General features: G+C 44.4%; 1 protein-coding gene across 1 annotated transcript in view; it reads right to left on the bottom strand.

Moving 5' to 3' along the window:
- bcar3 (BCAR3 adaptor protein, NSP family member) overlaps positions 1-19,291 on the bottom strand; it is a 164,100-nt gene that overhangs the window by 111,377 nt on the left and 33,432 nt on the right. Inside the window, exon 2 of the mRNA XM_078560802.1 lies at positions 17,253-17,384. Coding sequence (XP_078416928.1) covers positions 17,253-17,345 — 93 coding nt within the window. The 5' untranslated portion in view covers positions 17,346-17,384. The remainder of the gene's footprint in view (positions 1-17,252; positions 17,385-19,291) is intronic.

Here is a 19,291-nt window from a genome sequence, read left to right on the forward strand (position 1 = left end):
GGTTTCATTGTCAAACAAGCAAGGAGCATTGCATGATTCAGACTTCCCTGTCGCTTGCCATTTCAACACGCCATCCTGCTCTCATGCCCACATGTCCGTCCTTGGCCTGCTGCAATGTTCCAGTGAAGCTCAACGCAAACTGGAGGAACAGCACCTCATCTTCCGATTAGGCACTTTACAGCCTTCCGGACTTTAACATTGGGTTCAACAACTTCAGACCATGAACTCTCTCCTCTATCTTCAGCCCTTTTATAATCCCCTTTTTAAAATGTTTTTATTTACTTATTTTCATTTGCATTCATTGTTTTATCCATTTTTAAATCCCTTTTTTTAAAAATCCTTTTTCCCCTACCACCACAACCCCCCACAAAAAAGGGCCATCTGTCACTTGTTCTATGTTGTTCTTTCACAGAGTGCTGACCCTTGTTCTGCTATTAACACCTTCTGCTTTCTTACTTTTATGCCACTATCAGCACCTTCTTTAGTCTTTGCCACTACCATGAACATCCCTTTGTCTTGTGTCCATGACATCTTTGTCAATCTCTCCTTAGCCCCCACCTATCACTGACCTTCTATCCTGCTTTACCTGCTCCACCCCCCTCCCCAAACAGTATAAATTCCACATTTTTACTTCTCTTTAGCTCTGAAGAAGTTGTGCTGACTTGAAACGTTAACTCGGTTTCTCTCTCTCCACAGAGGCTGTCGGGCCTGCTGAGTTTTTCCAGCATTTTCTGTTTTTACTAAGGAGTATTGCAGGTTTGTGGTAAGCCCAACTCTGTCCCTGCAATCTCTCCCACATCCAAAGTTGCCTTCTATCCTTCAAAAGGCAGATGTAAAGTTGACAAGGCTCCTGAGTGTGATGGAAGCATGCTGCTATATCTGCAACATCACATAACCCGAGAATCAGCCACTACAGTAGCAGACTAGTTTCACAGACCAAACACAAATGAGATAAAATAAATAAATGACACCCTCTCAGTGGGAAAACTGTTTCATTTATCTTGCAGAGAACATTTTTAAATTGAAGTACATGTGTGCAGATGTCAGATGTAAGTGGGACCAGTCTTCTATCAGCACATAAATGGTAAGTGGGTGGTAAAAGGAGTAGAAGAGCCAAATGGAGACCGAAAAGCCCCAGTGATCAGAGTTTGGGGGGAGGCGGGGGTGTGGAGTTCACCGTTCTGCCAGGAGGCGCCTCTGTCAGCCATGGAGTGCCCATAAAGCAGAGCCCTTCCCCCTGCAACCCACTGGAAGTGCCTCAATTGGTCTTCCAAGCAGCCGATCTGCCTGCTCTCCTGCCGCTGGCAAAACGGCATGGTGACAGGAAGCTATCAAGCATCCCCCAAAAATCTTCCCGCCTCATTTTGCCAACCTTCTCAGCTCCCAGCTGCAGCCACTTTGCTTTTAAGAGGTGCAGGCTGAATTTAAATAGCGCAGAAAATTCTGACCTGTGATATTAGCAAGAGGGCTGGACGAGGAAAGCCAAAGGGTATTGGCACCTTTGGTGAGAAACCTCTACGGGAAGTTAATGAAAGAGAAGAATGTTAATTAAAAAAAAAAACAATAACAGGCTATCTTGCTGCAAAAACAATGATGACTAATGCAAACACAATGATGACTAATGCAAACACAAAGTCATGTTATTAAATCTTTCAATAAAGTGTGTGTTTACTTACAGTTGCAGCTTGTTAACAGCACACTTTATGCACCAGTGAATCTCTTCACATGTTCACAGTGCTTGTTTAATTGGAGTGATTGGTGATGATATTTCATTTATATCAGGGCTGTTTTCATTCAAAATGGGCGTGTGCATATAGTTCAGCACATCTGCTATCAAATCTTTCCCTTTGCATTGCAGATCTGACTTAACAACAGCACGTGAGAGAAAGAAATTTATATTTACATAGCAACTTGCACAGCTTTAAGCCAACACAAAACACGTCACAGTCAATGAAGTACTTTGAAGAGTAATCACTTTAGTAATGCAGGAATTGTGACAGGCAATTTGTGCACAGCAAGATTCCACAAAGAGTAATGTGATAATGACCAGATCATCTGATTTAGTAACGTGGGTTGAGGGATAAATATGGCCCAGGATGCCAGAAAGAACTCCCATCTTCTTCGAATGGTATCAGATAGTCATTTGGTAGCACAGAACTGGAATATTGCTGAATAAAGAGACATGTCAAAGCTTTTCATCTTGCACTCATCAGGAAACTTTGTAAGAATACCAATATAAAAAGGGGAAAACAACAATTTATACTGTATGTGAAGAGAGTGCTGATTGGGTGGCAAGTGGGCTCATGGAATCTTTTACATCCACCTGAGGGAGCAGACAAAGGGCTGAATTTTGCCATGAGTGTTTAGAACCTGATATGGGGTACATTTTCATACCCTGAACGCACTTGAGGTACTGCACCATCTGGACAATTGAGAAGACCCATTGGTAGGTAGCCTGACTGTTTGCTGTCCAGTTAGGGATGGTGGGAGCATTCCAGAGGCAGGAGCTGCAAACAGAATGGCCCATTGCAAGTGAGATCGACAGCCCTCACTGTGTGACTAGTGGAAGCACTGTTGGGGCAAGCAGCAGAAATGACAGGGTAGTACTGGAGCTGCCATCAGTATCTGGGGAGCAGCTGTGACCTCATTAGGCCCCTGATGATTGGGGGCATCTGTCTCCAGGAAATCCACACTCGTGGCAAGTCCGAGACCACGGGAGACACTATTTCCTGCCAGAAGTATTTTCGATCTCCTTCAGTTTTAACGCAGCCTCCACCTCCCAGTGTACAGCCTATTCCTCTCGCTTGCTGGTGTGCGGACACAGTTTTTGGGGGGGGGGGTGGTTCTGCAATAATCGCTATTAAATGGCTTCTTATTTAGCTTGATTGCATTCCTGCCGCTGTCAAGTGGGTGAGAAGGTCAAGCAGCAGGAAAGTTGGCAGTAAGAGAGAATGTGCAAGGTTACGGGGATAACACAGGGGAGTGGAACTAGGTGGAACACTCTTTCAGAGAGTCCTTGCAGACTCGATGGGCCATCTACACTGTAAAGATACTGTGATAGGAGATGGTAGTGTAATGGTAATGTCACTGGACTAGTAATCCATAGATCCAGGATCCAGGCTAATGCTCTGGGGATGTGGGTTCAAATCCTACCGTGGCAGCTGGTGGAATTTGAATTCAGTTAATAAATCTGGAATTATAAAGCTACTCTCAGTTTCATGGCCACCATCACTGTCATAAAAGCCCATCTGGTTTGCCAATGCTAATCTCCTTACCTGGTCTGGTGACTCCAGACCCACAGCAATGTGGTTGACTCTTAACTGCAAACCACTCAGTTCAAGGGCAATTAGGGATGGGCAAATGCCAGCCTTGCCAGCTCATCTTGTGAAAGAATAAAGGAAAAGAAATCATCCATCCCTGCACTCCTACTTCCAGGAAAAGTATCAGGAGACAGGAGCACGTCGGAAAGCTGCATTTTTAGTGCAATTTTCCTGGCCCCTCCCACCTCCGCGGGGCTAGGAAGATTCTGCCTGATATCTTGTATCATTACAATTGTAACACTAATATTGGGGGGTGAGGTTGGCGGGTGCGCATATCAACCAGAAATGATGAAAGCACATATTAGGAGAGTGCAGCAAAACCCGAGCCAGCAAGATGGTGGATCAGCCTGTGTGTTGCCAGAGGTGCGCAGTGGTTGGAAGCACCTGGTGATTCCTCCTCACAAGGGGAGACTTGATGCTGCCAATACAGCAGCCGTCAGTGAGGTGTCAGCTGTGGCTCAGTTCATAGCACCCTCGCCTTTGAGTCAGAAGGTTGTGGGTTCATGTCCCACTCCCGGAAACCAAGAACTGTGAATGTACTCGAAAGAGTTACATGCGATCTGTGGATAACTCAAAAGAGTTACAGCAGCCGTCAGTCACTCTTCACAAAGTTACCTCCAACGGAACCCCTTCTATTAGAATTAACCCTGTGAAGTACACAGCGCGACACTCCCCATCAAGCTATTTCCATTCAGAAGCTTCTGCTGCTTCAATTTTACTTGGTTGAACTAAAAGCCAACCAATCTACAAATTAATAGTTAGCCCCGAAAGGTTGGGAGGAATGCGTCTGTGAATTAAAGCTGCTTATAAGGTTCAGGAAGGAAGTACATTGAAACAGATTGCAATGTAACAGATTACTGCATTGTCTGGTCTCTGGCAGTTTAAGGTTGATCTGAATGAAGCCCTTCCTTGTTGATCTGAATGAAGCCCTGTCCGAAGCTCTTAAGACATTTTCAGTGCAGTGGTATCTTTAGAAATTCAAACTAATTTCAGAATGACTTTTTGAATTAGGATGTTAAGAGGCTAACTTGTTGCTGCGCATGTGGAAAAGTATCCTGCCACAGGGAAGATACATTTCTCCTGCCGTCTCACTGTTCATTAATGGGAACGTGTGCAAGGATGGATTCTAAATTAGCCTGTCATTTGTTACTCATCTAAGCAAGCAGCTGATCATTCAGAAAACCTGTGCCTCTGGCAGGTGTGGTAATCTTGTTGAAACACAGGCACAACACTATCCATCAACGCACTGCAGGTTATCACTCAAACAAGATCATTGTTCAAATTCTGTTGGAAGCAATAGGAACACACCAGATGTGTACCATGTTTTAATCAAAGGAAAGGCTAGAAATATCTAGTTCTGCTCGTGGAGTATGTTGAACAGTTTGTCACAGCCTGGCTTATCTTGAGTGACTGTCTCAATTTAATTTGCGGCGCAGCATCCATTATTTGTGCTCCACTTAACTGTCTTTTCAGCCGTCCAGGAGAATTTTCAAAATCTGCCTACAAGATTTTGTTTGCATTGCATGCACCCTTCTGTTCTTGGTGAATAAAACTAAATAATGTTTTTATTCTTGATATTGTATGTAATGGGGGAGTGTTTCCTGATTGTGGGGGGGTTGGATCTCCAAATTACCTGCTTAAATGGTGGTGGAAGATGGGCAGAAACGCTGGAGAAATATGGCATAAACAGCCAAAGCATATATACACACACACACACACACACACACACACGAGGAAAAAAAATTTGTGGACTTTCATATGGCAGTCCCCATGATTCACATTTGCCTAGGTTACTGCTGCACCATATTGCATATCTATAAGAGCAAAATCTGGCACCACTGATGTTCAGACAACCTCCAATATCCATCCAGAAGTTTCATTGGAGCGTAGGGGTTGCTAGATGTTACAAACAAAGGTCCATCTAATTCATCATCCTGGTGGTCATATAATACAATGAAAATGAAACTGGACCCTTTCTGGCTGGATGGAGATAATCTTGTGCAAAAGCATGGTACTACATGCATGTTAGCAGGACCAGGGTGACCTTCTAGACTAGTTTTAGTCGCCAAAGGGGCCGAAGAAGGGTTTCCCCTTTTATTCCCCTCCCCAAACCGGCCAGGGTTTTATCGGATTTTTCACCCCTCCCAGAAGCACACACGGCTTTCATGTGGCATGCAGAATCTATATCTTGGGATGTTCAAGATATTGCAACTGTGGGACAGGCTGGATGGCAAAGAAGATAGTTTCCAGCCTGTCATCTTTCATATGATTTGTCAATAAACCTCCGTCAATTAGTTTACAACAAACTCAAACATAACATGAGGAAAATCCATGGTGGAGAGCTTTAGGGATCAAAGGTCCAAAGTCACCTATTCCTCCCAAGCATGCTATGCTCATTACATGACACGGCTCAAATTGCTCATGTACTGCATCCCAATACTAGATTTCTTTCGGAAACTTATCTGACACATATTTAAATGAATTAATATTCCCTGCTTCTATGAAAGACTTGCTCACTGAAATATTGTTTCAGCAAATTGCATCATATGGGGAGGATTGAAATGTTCAGGGATTTTCTTAATTTGAGGTTTATGTTTGTGACATGCCATTCTGTGTAACTGTGTGTACAAGTGACATCTCTTTTTTTTTGAACCAGTAAGCAGCAAGTAAACATAGCCTGCTTCAGGTGAGAAGCAGCAAGAGACAGGCAGGCCCCAGTTACAGGCTCAGTCAGCATGGTGTTAAAACACCAACCCTCTCTTTATAAAATCAGGACCGGCATTTCCTACATTCACATAGGCTCTAGTCCGAAACCCATAAAACTACATTTACAGATCCCTTCAAAATGGCTGTAGCAAGTTTTACAGCCACTTATGGTTAAGATAAAATGTAATTTGACCTTTAAAATTCATCTTGAAAGTTAGACTGTGGATTTATAAACACTGTGATATCAGTCAGGTCAGATCCAATTAAACTCAAAAAGATAACCTCATCAGTGGCTATTCCCAGCAATCCATCCAGAGCAGAGCGAGTTTAAGAAAGTAAATCATGTGTAGTGTTCGACAACCTGGCTAATTTTCTAAGCACATTCTACTGGGCTCTTGGCTGAGTTTGAAATCCTAAATAAATGCTCTGTTAGGTTTTCCTCTGCGCTGATGGCTCAGCGAGGTCACTAAAGCAATGCAGGTCAGGGAATTCGTGGGTTTGAATCCGGGGCCGTGCCAGGTCCACGGATTTCGGTGGGGTAACAGTTGGCGCCACTGCCTTTGGGTCACGGGGGCAGGGGTGAAAAAAATGACCAAGGTGTCCCCACTCCCTATCGCTGTTGAAGAATCCACTGGAAGTAAGGTTCTATGAACATCCAACGGAGAGCTAGACTATGATGGATGAACAGCTTGCTGGCACTTGCTGCACTGCAGGGATTCCTGCACCTCCAGAACGGACTACCATTGAGCAAGGAAGAGAGGCAAGAAAGTTGAGGAAAAAAATGGAAAGGAAGTGAAAGTCCCTTCTAAATAGTGCATGGAGTGTAAAGTCGGTGATGATGAATCATACGGTTCTGTAATGTAGATAACAACGTTGAATCAAGATATACTTATCTAAATGGTCAGGAAATCATTTAATATAAAAGGCAGACCGACAATTTTTATGTTGGTTGCACAATCATTACTTTTAATAAGCGAACTCTTATCGCACTCAGCTGTCAATGCAATCTGCTGTGCCATGTCCAACAATACAAACTGTTTACCCAGCATTCAAGGAGGCAGAAAAATCACCAAATCACTTATATGTCTAAACTGTGACTGAAAGAAAAAATTCCTAGTTCAGTTAGTTCACGGAATAGTTACAGCACAGGAGGCAGACATTTGGCCCATTGTGTCTGTGTCGGCTCAGCAAATGATCAATGCACCTAGAGCCATCCTCCCTGGAACCTTGCACCTTCTTCCTTTTCTCTAATAACCCAATTCCCTCGAATGCCTCGTTTGAAGCTGCCTTCGCCAAATTGTCAGGCAGTGCATTCCAGACCTTAACCACCTGCTGTGTTAAAAAAAATTTCTCCCCAAGTCGCCATTGCTTCTTTTGCCAATTACCTTAAATCTGCAGCCTCTGGTTCTCGATCCTTCCACCAGTGTGAACAGTTTCTCCCTATCTACTCTGTTCAGACCCCTCGTGATTTTGAATGCCACTATCAAATCTCCTCTCTTAGTTATAAGAGGATGAAGTTCCCAGTGCAGTTACCGATTAGGAATGAAATTCCCAATGCAGTTAATAATTAAGGAATGGTATTCCTAGTGCAGGTAGTAATTCAAAGACGAAATTCAAAGTGCTAGTAATTGGGCCTGTACATCTCTAGTGTAGTTAATAATTAGGGGATGATATTCCAAATGCAGGAACTAATCACATTATTAAATTCCTGTTGCAGTTGGTAATTAAGGGATCATATTCTATGTGAAATTCAGAATGAGATGATATTCCAGATGCATTTACTAACTAGAGGATGAAATCCCAAGAGTATTAGTAATTAGGATATTAAATTCCGACTGCAGCTAGTGATTAGGGGACAATATTCCTAATACAGTTACTAATTAGGGGATGATATTTTTGATGCATTTAGTTAGAGAGTGTAATTGCTGATCTAGTGACTGATTATGGATAAGGAAAATTGCAAAGCTGTCCTGTATAAACTGGTTTTAAGATTTCACAGGCACCGCACCGAGTGAATCATCTATATAATGCTGGATGATAAGAAAGATGGAATCTCAAAAGTAGAGCCCTGCTCTAACCATCTTTATAACCTTTCGTTTTGATTGTAGCAAATAAAACACATAACTGGATATGGATTTATTCGACGCATGAGCATTTCTTGGCGAAACATCAAATAGAACAAGCAATCACCATAGATGAAAAGAATTACTGGCCAGGAGCGGCTGGATGTGCCTAACTAATTGTTGGAGAAGATTTATTTTATGTGCAATTTACTGTTCCCAAATGATTTCTTATTTCGAGCACGGTGCCTTGTAGTGTCAGCATTTCAAAATGCTGGTGATGGCAGAGTTTGGGTTTGGCTGGTGGTGACTTGAGGTTCCTGTGCAGATTCAACAGAAATCTGTGGAACACAAACAGGTGATCCCCTAAAGCAGCACAAAGAAGCGGCTGTTCCTCAGAGCAAGCTGAAGAAACTGGAGCTCACAATGCCAAACCATCAAACAAGTGGTTCCCATGGAAACCCAGTTCAGCTAGAAGTTAATTATTTAAGACTGCATTGGCGCACACAGTAATGTATCCCTAAACATTGTCATATGCATTCCACCCCTTGGCAACATCATCTGCTGACATGGTGTTGGCTTATACATGTACGCTGAGAACACCCAGCTCTAACCCACCACTGTCTCCCTTAACCCCCACCACCCACCTCCCCCACCCAACACTGCTTGCCAGACTACTTGCGCGATCTTCAATAGGTCTCAGTTTCCTGCAGTTAAATATTGTGAAAATCATAGGCAAAGTCAGGGTGTTTGTCCTCTGCCACGAATATCAGATTCTAGCCACCAATTCCATCCCTACCTGGCCACTGTCGCAACTTGAACCAGTCTGTTTGCAATCTTAGCATCCTATCGGGCTCAGAATTGAGCTTCTGATCCCATATCCCCTCCATCATGAAGACCATGATGCATCAATTGTGCATTTGCTGCTGAAAGTCATGTTTTCTCCACCTCCAGAATTGATTATTCCAACTCTCGTGATTGGTTACCCATCCTTTATCCTCTGTAAACTTCTGTCATATCAATAAGGCACCGAAAGGAAATCAAAACTCTGCACATCAAAACTTTGTTATTTTTTGCTGTTTTAGAATGGGCTTTTGCTGAGCCACAAGGTGGCTGCTACAGGTCACATGACAAGAATGGCCATTTGTTCTGGAAGCTTCAAAAAGTTATAAGAACAAAGACTTCCACTCTCACTCGCATCCTTGTGGAATCTCACACCCAGTGTAAGGCCACATTATACTTACGAAACTAGACAAGTAACAGATGAACCAACTCCCCCCAACTGGAACAATAACAAAGACAGAGACATTGGCCTTAACATTCTGGTTGGCGTCCAGGGTTGGGCCCCGCTTGCTGACATGTAAAATGACGTGCGGTGATCACAGAATCACAGGGCAGAAGAGGCCAGTCGGCCCATTGAGTCTGCACCTACACATAAGAAACACCTGACCTACCTACCTAATCCCACTTACCAGCACTTGGCCCATTGCCTTGAATGTTATGACGTGCCAAGTGCTCATCCAGGTACTTTTTAAAGGATGTGAGGCAACCCAACTCCACTACCCTCTCAGGCAGTGCATTCCAGACTGTCACCACCCTCTGGGTAAAAAAGTTTTTCCTCACATCCCCCCAAACCCTCCTGCCCCTCACCTTGAACTTATGTCCTCTCGTGACTGACCCTTCAACTAAGGGGAACAGCTGCTCCCTATCCACCCTGTCCATGCCCCTCATAATCTTGTACACCTCGATCAGGTCGCCCCTCAGTCTTCTCTGCTCCAACGAAAACAACCCAAGTCTATCCAACCTCTATTCATAACTTAAATGTTTTATCCCAGGCAACAGCCTGGTGAATCTCCTCTGCACCCCCTTCAGTGCAATCACATCCTTCCTATAACATGGTGACCAGTACAGCACACAGTACTCCAGCTGTGGCCGCACTAAGGTTCTATACAACTCCAACATGACCTCCCTACTTTTGTAAACTATGCCTCGATTGATAAAGGCAAGTGTCCCATATGTCTTTTTCACCAGCCCACTAACATGCCCCTCTGCCTTCAGAGATCTATGGACACACACCAAGGTCCCTTTGTTCCTCAGAACTTCCTAGTGTCATGCCGTTCATTGAATACTTCCTTGCCAAATTACTCCTTCCAAAGTGTATCACCTCACACTTTTCAGGGTTAAATTTCATCTGCCACTTATCTGCCCATTTGACCATCCCGTCTATATCTCCCTGTAGCCCAAGACACTCAACCTCACTGTTAACCACCTGGCCAATCTTTGTGTCACCCACAAACTTACTAATCATGCCCCCCACATAATCATCTATGTCGTTTATATAAATGACAAATAATAGGGGACCGAGCACAGTTCTCTGTGGTACACCACTGGACACTGGCTTCCAATCACTAAAGCATCCTTCTGTCATCACCTTCTGTCTCCTAAAACTAAGCCAATTTTGAATCCACCTTATCAAATTACCCTGTATCCCATGTGCGTTTGCCTTCTTTATCAGTGTCCCATGTGGGACCTTGTCAAAGGCTTTGCTGAAATCCATATAAACTACATCAACTACACTACCCTCATCTACACACCTGGTCACCTCCTCAAAAAATTCAATCAAATTTATTAGGCATGACCTCTCTCTGACTAAGTCATGCTGACTATCCCTGATCAAACCTTGCCTCTCCAAGTAGAGATAGATACTCTCCTTCAGAAATAGATACTCTCCTTCAGAACTTTCTCCAATAGTTTCCCTACCAATGACGTGAGAATCACTGGCCTGTAGTTCCCTGGCTTATCTCTACAACCCTTCTTAAATAGCGGAACCACATTAGCTGTTCTCCAGTCCTCTGGCACCTCCCCCATGGCCAGAGAGGAATTAAAAATTTGGGTCAGAGCCCCTGCGATCTCCTCCCTTGCCTCCCTCAGCAGTCTGGGACACAAATCATCTGGACCCGGAGATTTGTCCACTTTTAAGCCTGCCAACACCTCCAATACCTTGTCACTCCCTATGTCAATTTGCTAAAGAACCTCGCAGTCTCTCTCCCCGAGTTCGATACCTTCATCTTCATTTTCTTCGGAGAAGACGGATGTGAAGTATTCATTCAACACTCTAGCGATGTCCTCTGGCTCCGCCCATAGATTGCCCCCTTGGTCCCTTATGGGCCCTACTCTTTCCCTGGTTAAACTCTTCCCATTGGTATACTTATAGAATATCTTGGGATTTTCCCTACTTTTACCAGCCAGAGCTTTCTCATATCCCCTCTTTGCTCTCCTAATTGCTTTCTTGAGCTCCACCCTGCACTTTCAATACTCCACTAATGCCTCTGCTGATTTGCTTCCCTTGTACCTGCTAAAACCCTCTCTTTTCCTTCTCATTGTAACCTGAATATCTCTGGTCATCCATGGTTCTCTGGGCTTGTTACTCCTTCCTATCACCCTAGAGGGAACATGTTGAGCCTGTGCCCTCCCCATTTCCTTTTTGAATGTCCCCCACTGCTCCTCTGTAGATTTCCCCACAAGTAGCTGTTCCCAGTCTACCTTGGCCAGATCCTGCCTTATTTTACTAAAATCCACTCTCCCCCAGTCCAAAACATTTTTATGCAACTTGTCAATTTCTTTGCCCATAACAAACTTAAACTGTACCATGTTGTGGTCGCTATCACTAAAATGCTCGCCCTCCACCACCTCAGCCACCTGTCCGGCTTCATTCCCCAGAATTAGGTCCAGCACTGCGCCTTCCCTTGTTGGACCCTCAACATATTGACCTAAAAAGTTCTCCTGTACACATTTCAAGAAATCCATTCCATCCAAGCCCTTAACACTACGTCTATCCCAATTAATGTTGGGAATGTTAAAATCACCTAACATAATTACCCTATTGTTATTGTTTTTACACACCTCCACAAATTGTGCACATATTTGCTCCTCAATTTCCCGCTGGCTATCTGGGGGTTTATAATAAACACCTAACAATGTGGCTGCCCCTTTTTTATTCCTAAGCTCTGCCCACAAAGCTTCATTTGATGTCCCCGCCATTATATCATCTCTCCTTACTGCAGTAACTGACTCCTTAACTAATAATGCAATACCTCCTCCTCTTTTACCCCCTCCCCTGTCTCGCCTGAAGATTCTATATCCCGGAATGTTGAGCTGCCAATCCTGCCCCTCCCTCAACCTCGTCTCAGTGATGGCTACTATATCACAATTCCATGTGTCAATCCTCACCCTTAACTCATCCATTTTACCTGTAATACTCCAGGCATTAAAGTAGAGGCCATCCAGCCTTGCCTTACTCCCTTGAAACTTAATGCAGCTGTACTCCCTCTGACTTGATTGTTTTACTGTATTACGGTGTGTCCCTATTCTGCTAACATTGTGTGTGCCCTCCCCCTGTCAAATTAGTTTAAACTCCTCCCAACAGCACTAGCAAACCCACCCGCAAGGACGTTAGTCGCTCTCTGGTTCAGATGTAGACCGTCCCGCTTGTACAGGTCCCACCTTCCCCAGAAACGATCCCAGTGATCCAGGAATCTAAAACCCTCCCTCCTTCACCAACTCTTAAGCCACGTATTCATCTGCGCTATTCTCCTATTTCTGAGCTCGCTAGCACATGGCACTGGGAGTAATCCAGAGATTACAATCTGAGAGGTCTTGCTTTTTAGTCTACTGCCTAACTCCCTGAATTCTTGATGCAAGACCTCATCCCTCTTTCTACCTATGTCATTGGTAGCAACATGTACCATGACCTCTGCCTTATCACCCTCCCCCTTCAGGATGCCCTGCAGCCGTTCAGTGACATCCTGGGCCCTGGCACCAGGGAGGCAACATACCATCTTGGAGTCACGTTGACTGCCACAGTAGCACCTATCTGTTCCCCTGACTATAGAATCCCCAATTTTATTGCTCTTTCTCCCTTCCTCCCCTCCTGTACAGACAGGCTGCTTGTGGTGCCAGAAGCTTGGCTCTGTCTGCACTCCCTGGAGGAACCAGCGCCCTCAACAGCCTCCAAAATGGAATATCAATTTGCGAGCGGGACCCCAGGGGGCTCCTGAACTACCTGCCTGTTTCTCTTGGACTGCCTAGTGACCACCCATTCCCTTCCTTCCTCAAGTCCCTTCATCTGTTGGGCATCATTCCGATCTACAGTTCGGCAGGTGCACAGCCGACTCTAGTGCGCGTCCACCGAACTGTCAAAGGCCTATTAAGGCCATTTAAATAGCAATTTAAATAATTAACAGGGCTGCCCATCCAACCTTAAGGTTGGTGGGCAGGTGAAGAGCCCAGGCGGCCTTCGCATTTTTCATGGAACCTCATCCACGGGGGGGATGAGGTTTCATGAAGGTTTTATAACTTTAATAAAAATGTTCAAGAAAATTCATAGACATGTCCCAGCTCATGTCACTGTCACATGTGGGGATATGTCCAAATAATTTTTAAAATCTTTTTTCCAGTTTTTCCGCAATTAGATTAAACTCCAAGGCACGATTTGTGCACAGGCCCCGACTCTCCCTCCTCCCCGCCTGCACAGGTAGTGCTAAGCACTTTCGGGTGCGCGTCACACTGGGCGAGCCATAATTGGCCCACCCACGCAAAATGGCAGCGTGCAGCCGATCACCACCAGCGATCAGCTACACGCCCACCTGCGCCCGCTCCTGAACCGCCCGACAGGAAGAAAAATTCTCCCCATTGAAACTCGTTATACCTGAAGAGGTGTTAACAGCCACTATTTCTTAAGGGAAACAATGGATTTTGACCAGAAGCACAAACTGCTTGTGAGGTCACAATTAACTCATTGATAGGGCACATCACATGACTCCCCCATGCTTCTAGCCTTTTAGACCATGCTAATATTACATTTCTAGCCTCACAGCTCAGTCTGCTGTTTAAACACCAACTGGAAAGAACTCCAGCAGATCTTCCAGCTAACCAAGTAACCGGCCACCATCTCTCAACTCCTCAAAGCCCGTTTGATTTTAATGTCTCTGATCGTCGTCCGCCATGTGGTATATATAAACGATTTAGACTTGAATGTAGGAGGGTTGATCAGTAAGTTCGCGGATGACACGAAAATTGATGGGGTGGTAAATAGTGAGGAGGGTAGCCTTAGATTACAGAAGGATATAGACGAGCTGGTCAGATGGGCTGATCAGTGGCAAATGGAATTTAATCCGGATAAGTGTGAGGTGATGCACTTGGGCAGGACAAACAAGGCACGGGAATACACGATGAATGGTAGGACCCTGGGATGTACCGAGTATCAGAGGGACCTTGGTGTGCATGTCCACCGGTCTCTTATGATAGCGGGACAGGTAGATAGGTTGGTTAGGAAGGCATATGGGATATTTGCCTTTATTAGCCAAGGCATAGAATATAAGAGCAGGGAGGTTATGCTGGAACTGTATAAAACGCTGGTTAGGCCACAGCTAGAGTATTGCATGCAGTTCTGGAATCCGCATTATAGGAAGGATGTGATTGCACCAGAGGGAGTGCAGAGGAGATTTACCAGGATGTTGCCTGAGCTGGAGAGTTTTAGTTATGAGGAGAGATTGGATAGGCTGGGGTTATTTTCCCTGCAGCAAAGGAGATTGAGGGGGGACATGATTGAGGTGTATAAAATTATGAGGGGCGTAGATAGGAAGGAGCTTTTCCCCTTGGTGGAGGGATCAATAACCAGGGGGCATAGATTTAAGGTAAGGGGCAGGAGGTTTAGAGGGGATGTGAGGAAGAATTTTTTCACCCAGAGGGTGGTGGGAATCTGGAACTCACTGCCTGAAAGGGTGGTAGAGGCAAAAACCCTCATAACATTTAAGAAGTATTTGGATGTGCAGTTGCGATGCCATGGCATACAAGGCTATGGGCCTAGTGCTGGAAAATGGGATTAGAATAGTTAAGTACTTGTTTGACCAGTGCAGACTCGATGGGCTGAAGGGCCTTTTTCTGTGCTGTAGATGTCTGTGACTCTATGACTATGGTCTAAGCACTTAAATCCCATCATGCTGCATGTGAAAGTAGGAAATGCTGGTCCTGATTTTATAAAGAGGAGGTTGGTGTATTAACTCCAGGGGTGTGCGTGCATGCATTGCAAACAACACCCCCCCACCACCCGCCCCAGGTTTGAATGTGAAATAAACTAACCTACTGAGGTAATCATAAAGAGAACTTGTTGCATGGTACTTATAAAATTACACCACAAAATGAGAGTTAAGGAATGTTGTGGCATTTTTCCCTAAAAAATTATCCAAAAACACCTCTGCTACGGACAGACAGGGTGAGGATAAAGAAGTTCAGTTTGTCTCTCCTGTCTAACACCTCAGTAAATCCAAAACTCTGCTATTCATATCCTAATTCACACCACCCCACTAATCCATCACCCCTGTCCTCGCTGACCTTCATCGCTCCCAGTTCCCCCAATGCCTCACTCAAATTTTAAATTTGCATCCTTTATGGCTTCTCCCCTCTATCTCTGTAACATCCCCACAGGCCACCAACTCTCCCAGAACTCTATTCTTCTAATCTCTAGGAGAACTGCATCACCACCATTGGTGATTGTGTCTTCAGCTGTCTAGACCCTGTGCACTGGAATTCCCTCATTAACTTCTTTATCTGTCCCCCTTATACTCTTCACCTTTTCAGAACCTCCTTCAAATCCACTTCTTTGACCAAGTTTTTGATCGCTTCTCTTAAGTGTCGTCTTCTCTATCAGTGTCAAATTCTTTTCGCTCGTTCCTTGGGATTTTTTTCCCCCTCAATTAAAGGCGCCAAATAAATGCAAGTTGTTGCTATTGTTTAGACCTATAATGAACTTCTGACACCTGTCTCCAGTATGATAAACAGAGGCAGATAGGATTAGATGATGTAGGGCATTAGGTCATAATTCTCATTTGGAGAACCGGTGCAGGTACAATGGGCTGAATGGCCTCCTTCGCGCCATTAAAATTCTGTGATTGGGTGTTAGAGGTGGCTCAGCTGGAATGGGCCAGTTGGGTCAAATGGAGTGTTTCTGGGCTGTAAAATCAATGTAACGGTATTAATAGATCAGAACCCAATGACAAATCTCCAAAAAGTGGTATGGTGTCCAAAGGTTTACAACAAAGTGGAGAGCTATAAATAAATCCTGTTAAACAAGACGATTGAGTTTTGTCTGTTCTAATTTCAGCTTCTGGAGACTCTGTATAACATCTCTCTATTACTGGAGCCTCAAAAGATACTCATTAGCCCTCGGATATTAACTGGGTGCCATTTCAGCTTATTTAGAGCTTAATTTCTCAGAAACTTGATAGAAGTTTACAAAATTATGAGTGGCATGGACAAAGTAGATAGTCAGAGGCTTTTTCCCCAGGGTGGAAGAGTCAATTACTAGGGGACATAGATTTAAGGTGAGAGGAGAAAACTATAGAGGAGATGTGCGGGGCAAGTTTTTTACGCAGAGGGTAGTGAGTGTCTGGAATTCTCTGCCAGAGGAGGTGGTGGGGGCAGGTACGATAGTGGTGTTTAAGAGGCAGCTTGACAAATACATGAATAGGATGGGAATAGAGGCATATGGACCCCGGAAGTGCAAAATGTTTTAGTTTGACAGGCAATACGATCGGCGCAGGCTTGGAGGGCCGAAGGGCCTGTTCCTGTGCTGTACTTTTCTTTGTTCGTTGTAAACGTCAGGAAATTAGGTACCAATAATTACTTCATGTCAGCTATCTCAAAGATCAAAAGGAGAAATTCCCACCCCTCGACTATCAATTGTCTTAGATTCCTGTTACATAACATAGCGGGAATGTTGTAACCAGAATGGAATATAGGAATAGCTCTCCAACACTGAATAAGCAGAATAAGAGCGGAGCAGATAAGATTCTCCCCCAGCCCTTTTGGCTTCTCTTCCCTCCGTGAGAACTAAGCCCATTAGCCAGCAAAGTGCCAGGTTTGGTGCCTACTCTGCAACGAGCTAGCTGATCTCAATGGCGGGTGGGGTTACAATTAACCTCAATAATCTAGTAGGCTAGGGAGTGAAAAATTAGCCCAGTTTTGCCACAACAACTAGACATCGTATAGTGCTCTGCCATCTATTAAAATGTTCTTAACATTGTATTAGTGGGAAAGGTTTACTTTTGTAGTTAGTGGAAAGTTTACTATCCCGTTAGGAATTGTTCTTCAGTTTTGCCACACTCACCTCCACTCCATCATATTCTTCATCAAAGATCTTGAAGTATTCGGGCAGCCCCAGCTGGGCCAGCCACTTGGAAATTGAAAGGTGCTTCATCATAAACGCACACAGTCCTCCTGTTCACACCAGCTCCAGAAACTGTTACGAGAAAAGGAATGGACACTTTCAATACAAGCAAAACAAGAAAGCAAAACTACATTCCTTGATATGAAAGTGAAAGGTATTTCTCTTGTGGAGCTCTTCAAACTTATCTGTATTGTAAATATTTAGTCATTTTCAGCACTCCCTCTACTCTCAAGGTTTTAATTTGTCCAGAGAGTTTACTAAAAGCTCTGATCTGATCAGGCATAAATGGGGAGTGTACAAAGAGACAAAGGGGGCAGCATTCAACATCAGAGCGCAAAACAGCTACTGCTGGCTTGGCTGTCTGTTAAGCACCCTGCTCCATTTTTCTATTGGTCTTTGTGGGGGGCCACTATCTCCTGCTTTGCACCCCCACTGGAGTCAATATTGAATATTAAATACAGGACTAAGTCTCATCACTATTTACCCAAGATAGGAAGTGTTCAGTTGTTCTCAAACTGAAATCACTAAAAACTTACTGCCCGTCTTAAGCATTTGCTAACATATTAGACAGGGAGGGACCAGTTACTAATTTTGAATTATGGAATAATACAATTCAACACTCTTGCATCAGAAAAGTTGAATTACAACTAATGCCCCACACTATGTAAATATTTGTCAGTTATGTTGTTGAGCAATTCCAACTGGATTCTGTGTTTGACTTGTTTCACTATTGATTCAATAACAGCAGCAGCAGGAACCATTTTGCCGTCATAAGTCCTCTTGGTGGGATGCTGCAAATGTTTCCATGAAATGTCAATAGCACTCTAAGATCAGGCAGGACAGCGGTGCAAGTGCTGCCTGCTTCAAACCCCTTCGCTTACACATTAATCACGACAGATAATTAAGCCTGCCTCAATGACTCTCCACCAGTAGCTCAGGCATATGCTAATCCTAAATTCACACTGCAACAGTAACAATGAAAATCTCCTCTTAAAAACTCTCGAGTTTATTCAGCCAGTGGCCGAGACATTTGCTTAGAACGTCCTGAATTTAATTCCTTGGTCAGTGCTGAATTAACTGATTGGAGTTGGGGTGGAAATAGAAGCATTACAGCTGGTCTTGGTGCCCCTGGCTAGAGAGGTGGTGACTCACACCCATTTCTATCTATTGGCCATTAGATTTCTGTGTACAAAGATGCCAGGAAAGTGACTTCCCCCAGTGATCAAATAGTCAACTGACAGCCACTGGGTCATCCATAAATAATAACCATTTTTGTTAAATATCAAAGGGAATTTAGTGCCAGACCAGCAAAGGAATTACTTGCTTCAGGAGGGGAGGAGATTGCACAGGAGTAAAGAAAAGTGACAGAAAAGGCTGTGTAAATAATTCACCCATTATATATTCCTTGCGGTCTGACAGGAGTGCAATCAGATTAGTACAGAACTACAACCAATATTTTGGGAGTTACCATTGATTAGAAACTGAACTGGACCAGCCATATAAATACTGTGGTTATGAGAGCAGCTGAGGGGCTGGGAATCCTGCTGCGAATAACCCACCTCTGGACCCTGCAAAGCCTGTCCACCATCTACAAGTTACAAGTCAGGAGTGTGATGGAATACTCTCCACTTGCCTGGACGAGTGCAGCTCCAACAACACTCAAGAAGCTCAACACCAACCAGGACAAGGCAGTTCGCTTGATTGACACCCTGTCCACCATCTTAAACATTCACTCCCTCCACCCCTGACGCACAGTGGCAGCAATGAGTACCATCTACCAGATGCACTGCAGCAACTTGCCAAAGATCCTTCAACAGCACCTTCCAAACCCTCTACACCTAGAAGGACAAGGACAGCAGATGCATGGGAACACCACCACGTGCAAGTTCCCCTCCAAGCCACACACCATCCTGACTTGGAACTATAATCACCGTTCCTTCAGTGCCGCCGAGTCAAAATTCTGGAAACCCCTTCCTAAC

This window comes from Cetorhinus maximus, chromosome 17 (assembly GCF_964194155.1).
Source record: "Cetorhinus maximus chromosome 17, sCetMax3.hap1.1, whole genome shotgun sequence".
Lineage (NCBI taxonomy): Eukaryota > Metazoa > Chordata > Chondrichthyes > Lamniformes > Cetorhinidae > Cetorhinus > Cetorhinus maximus.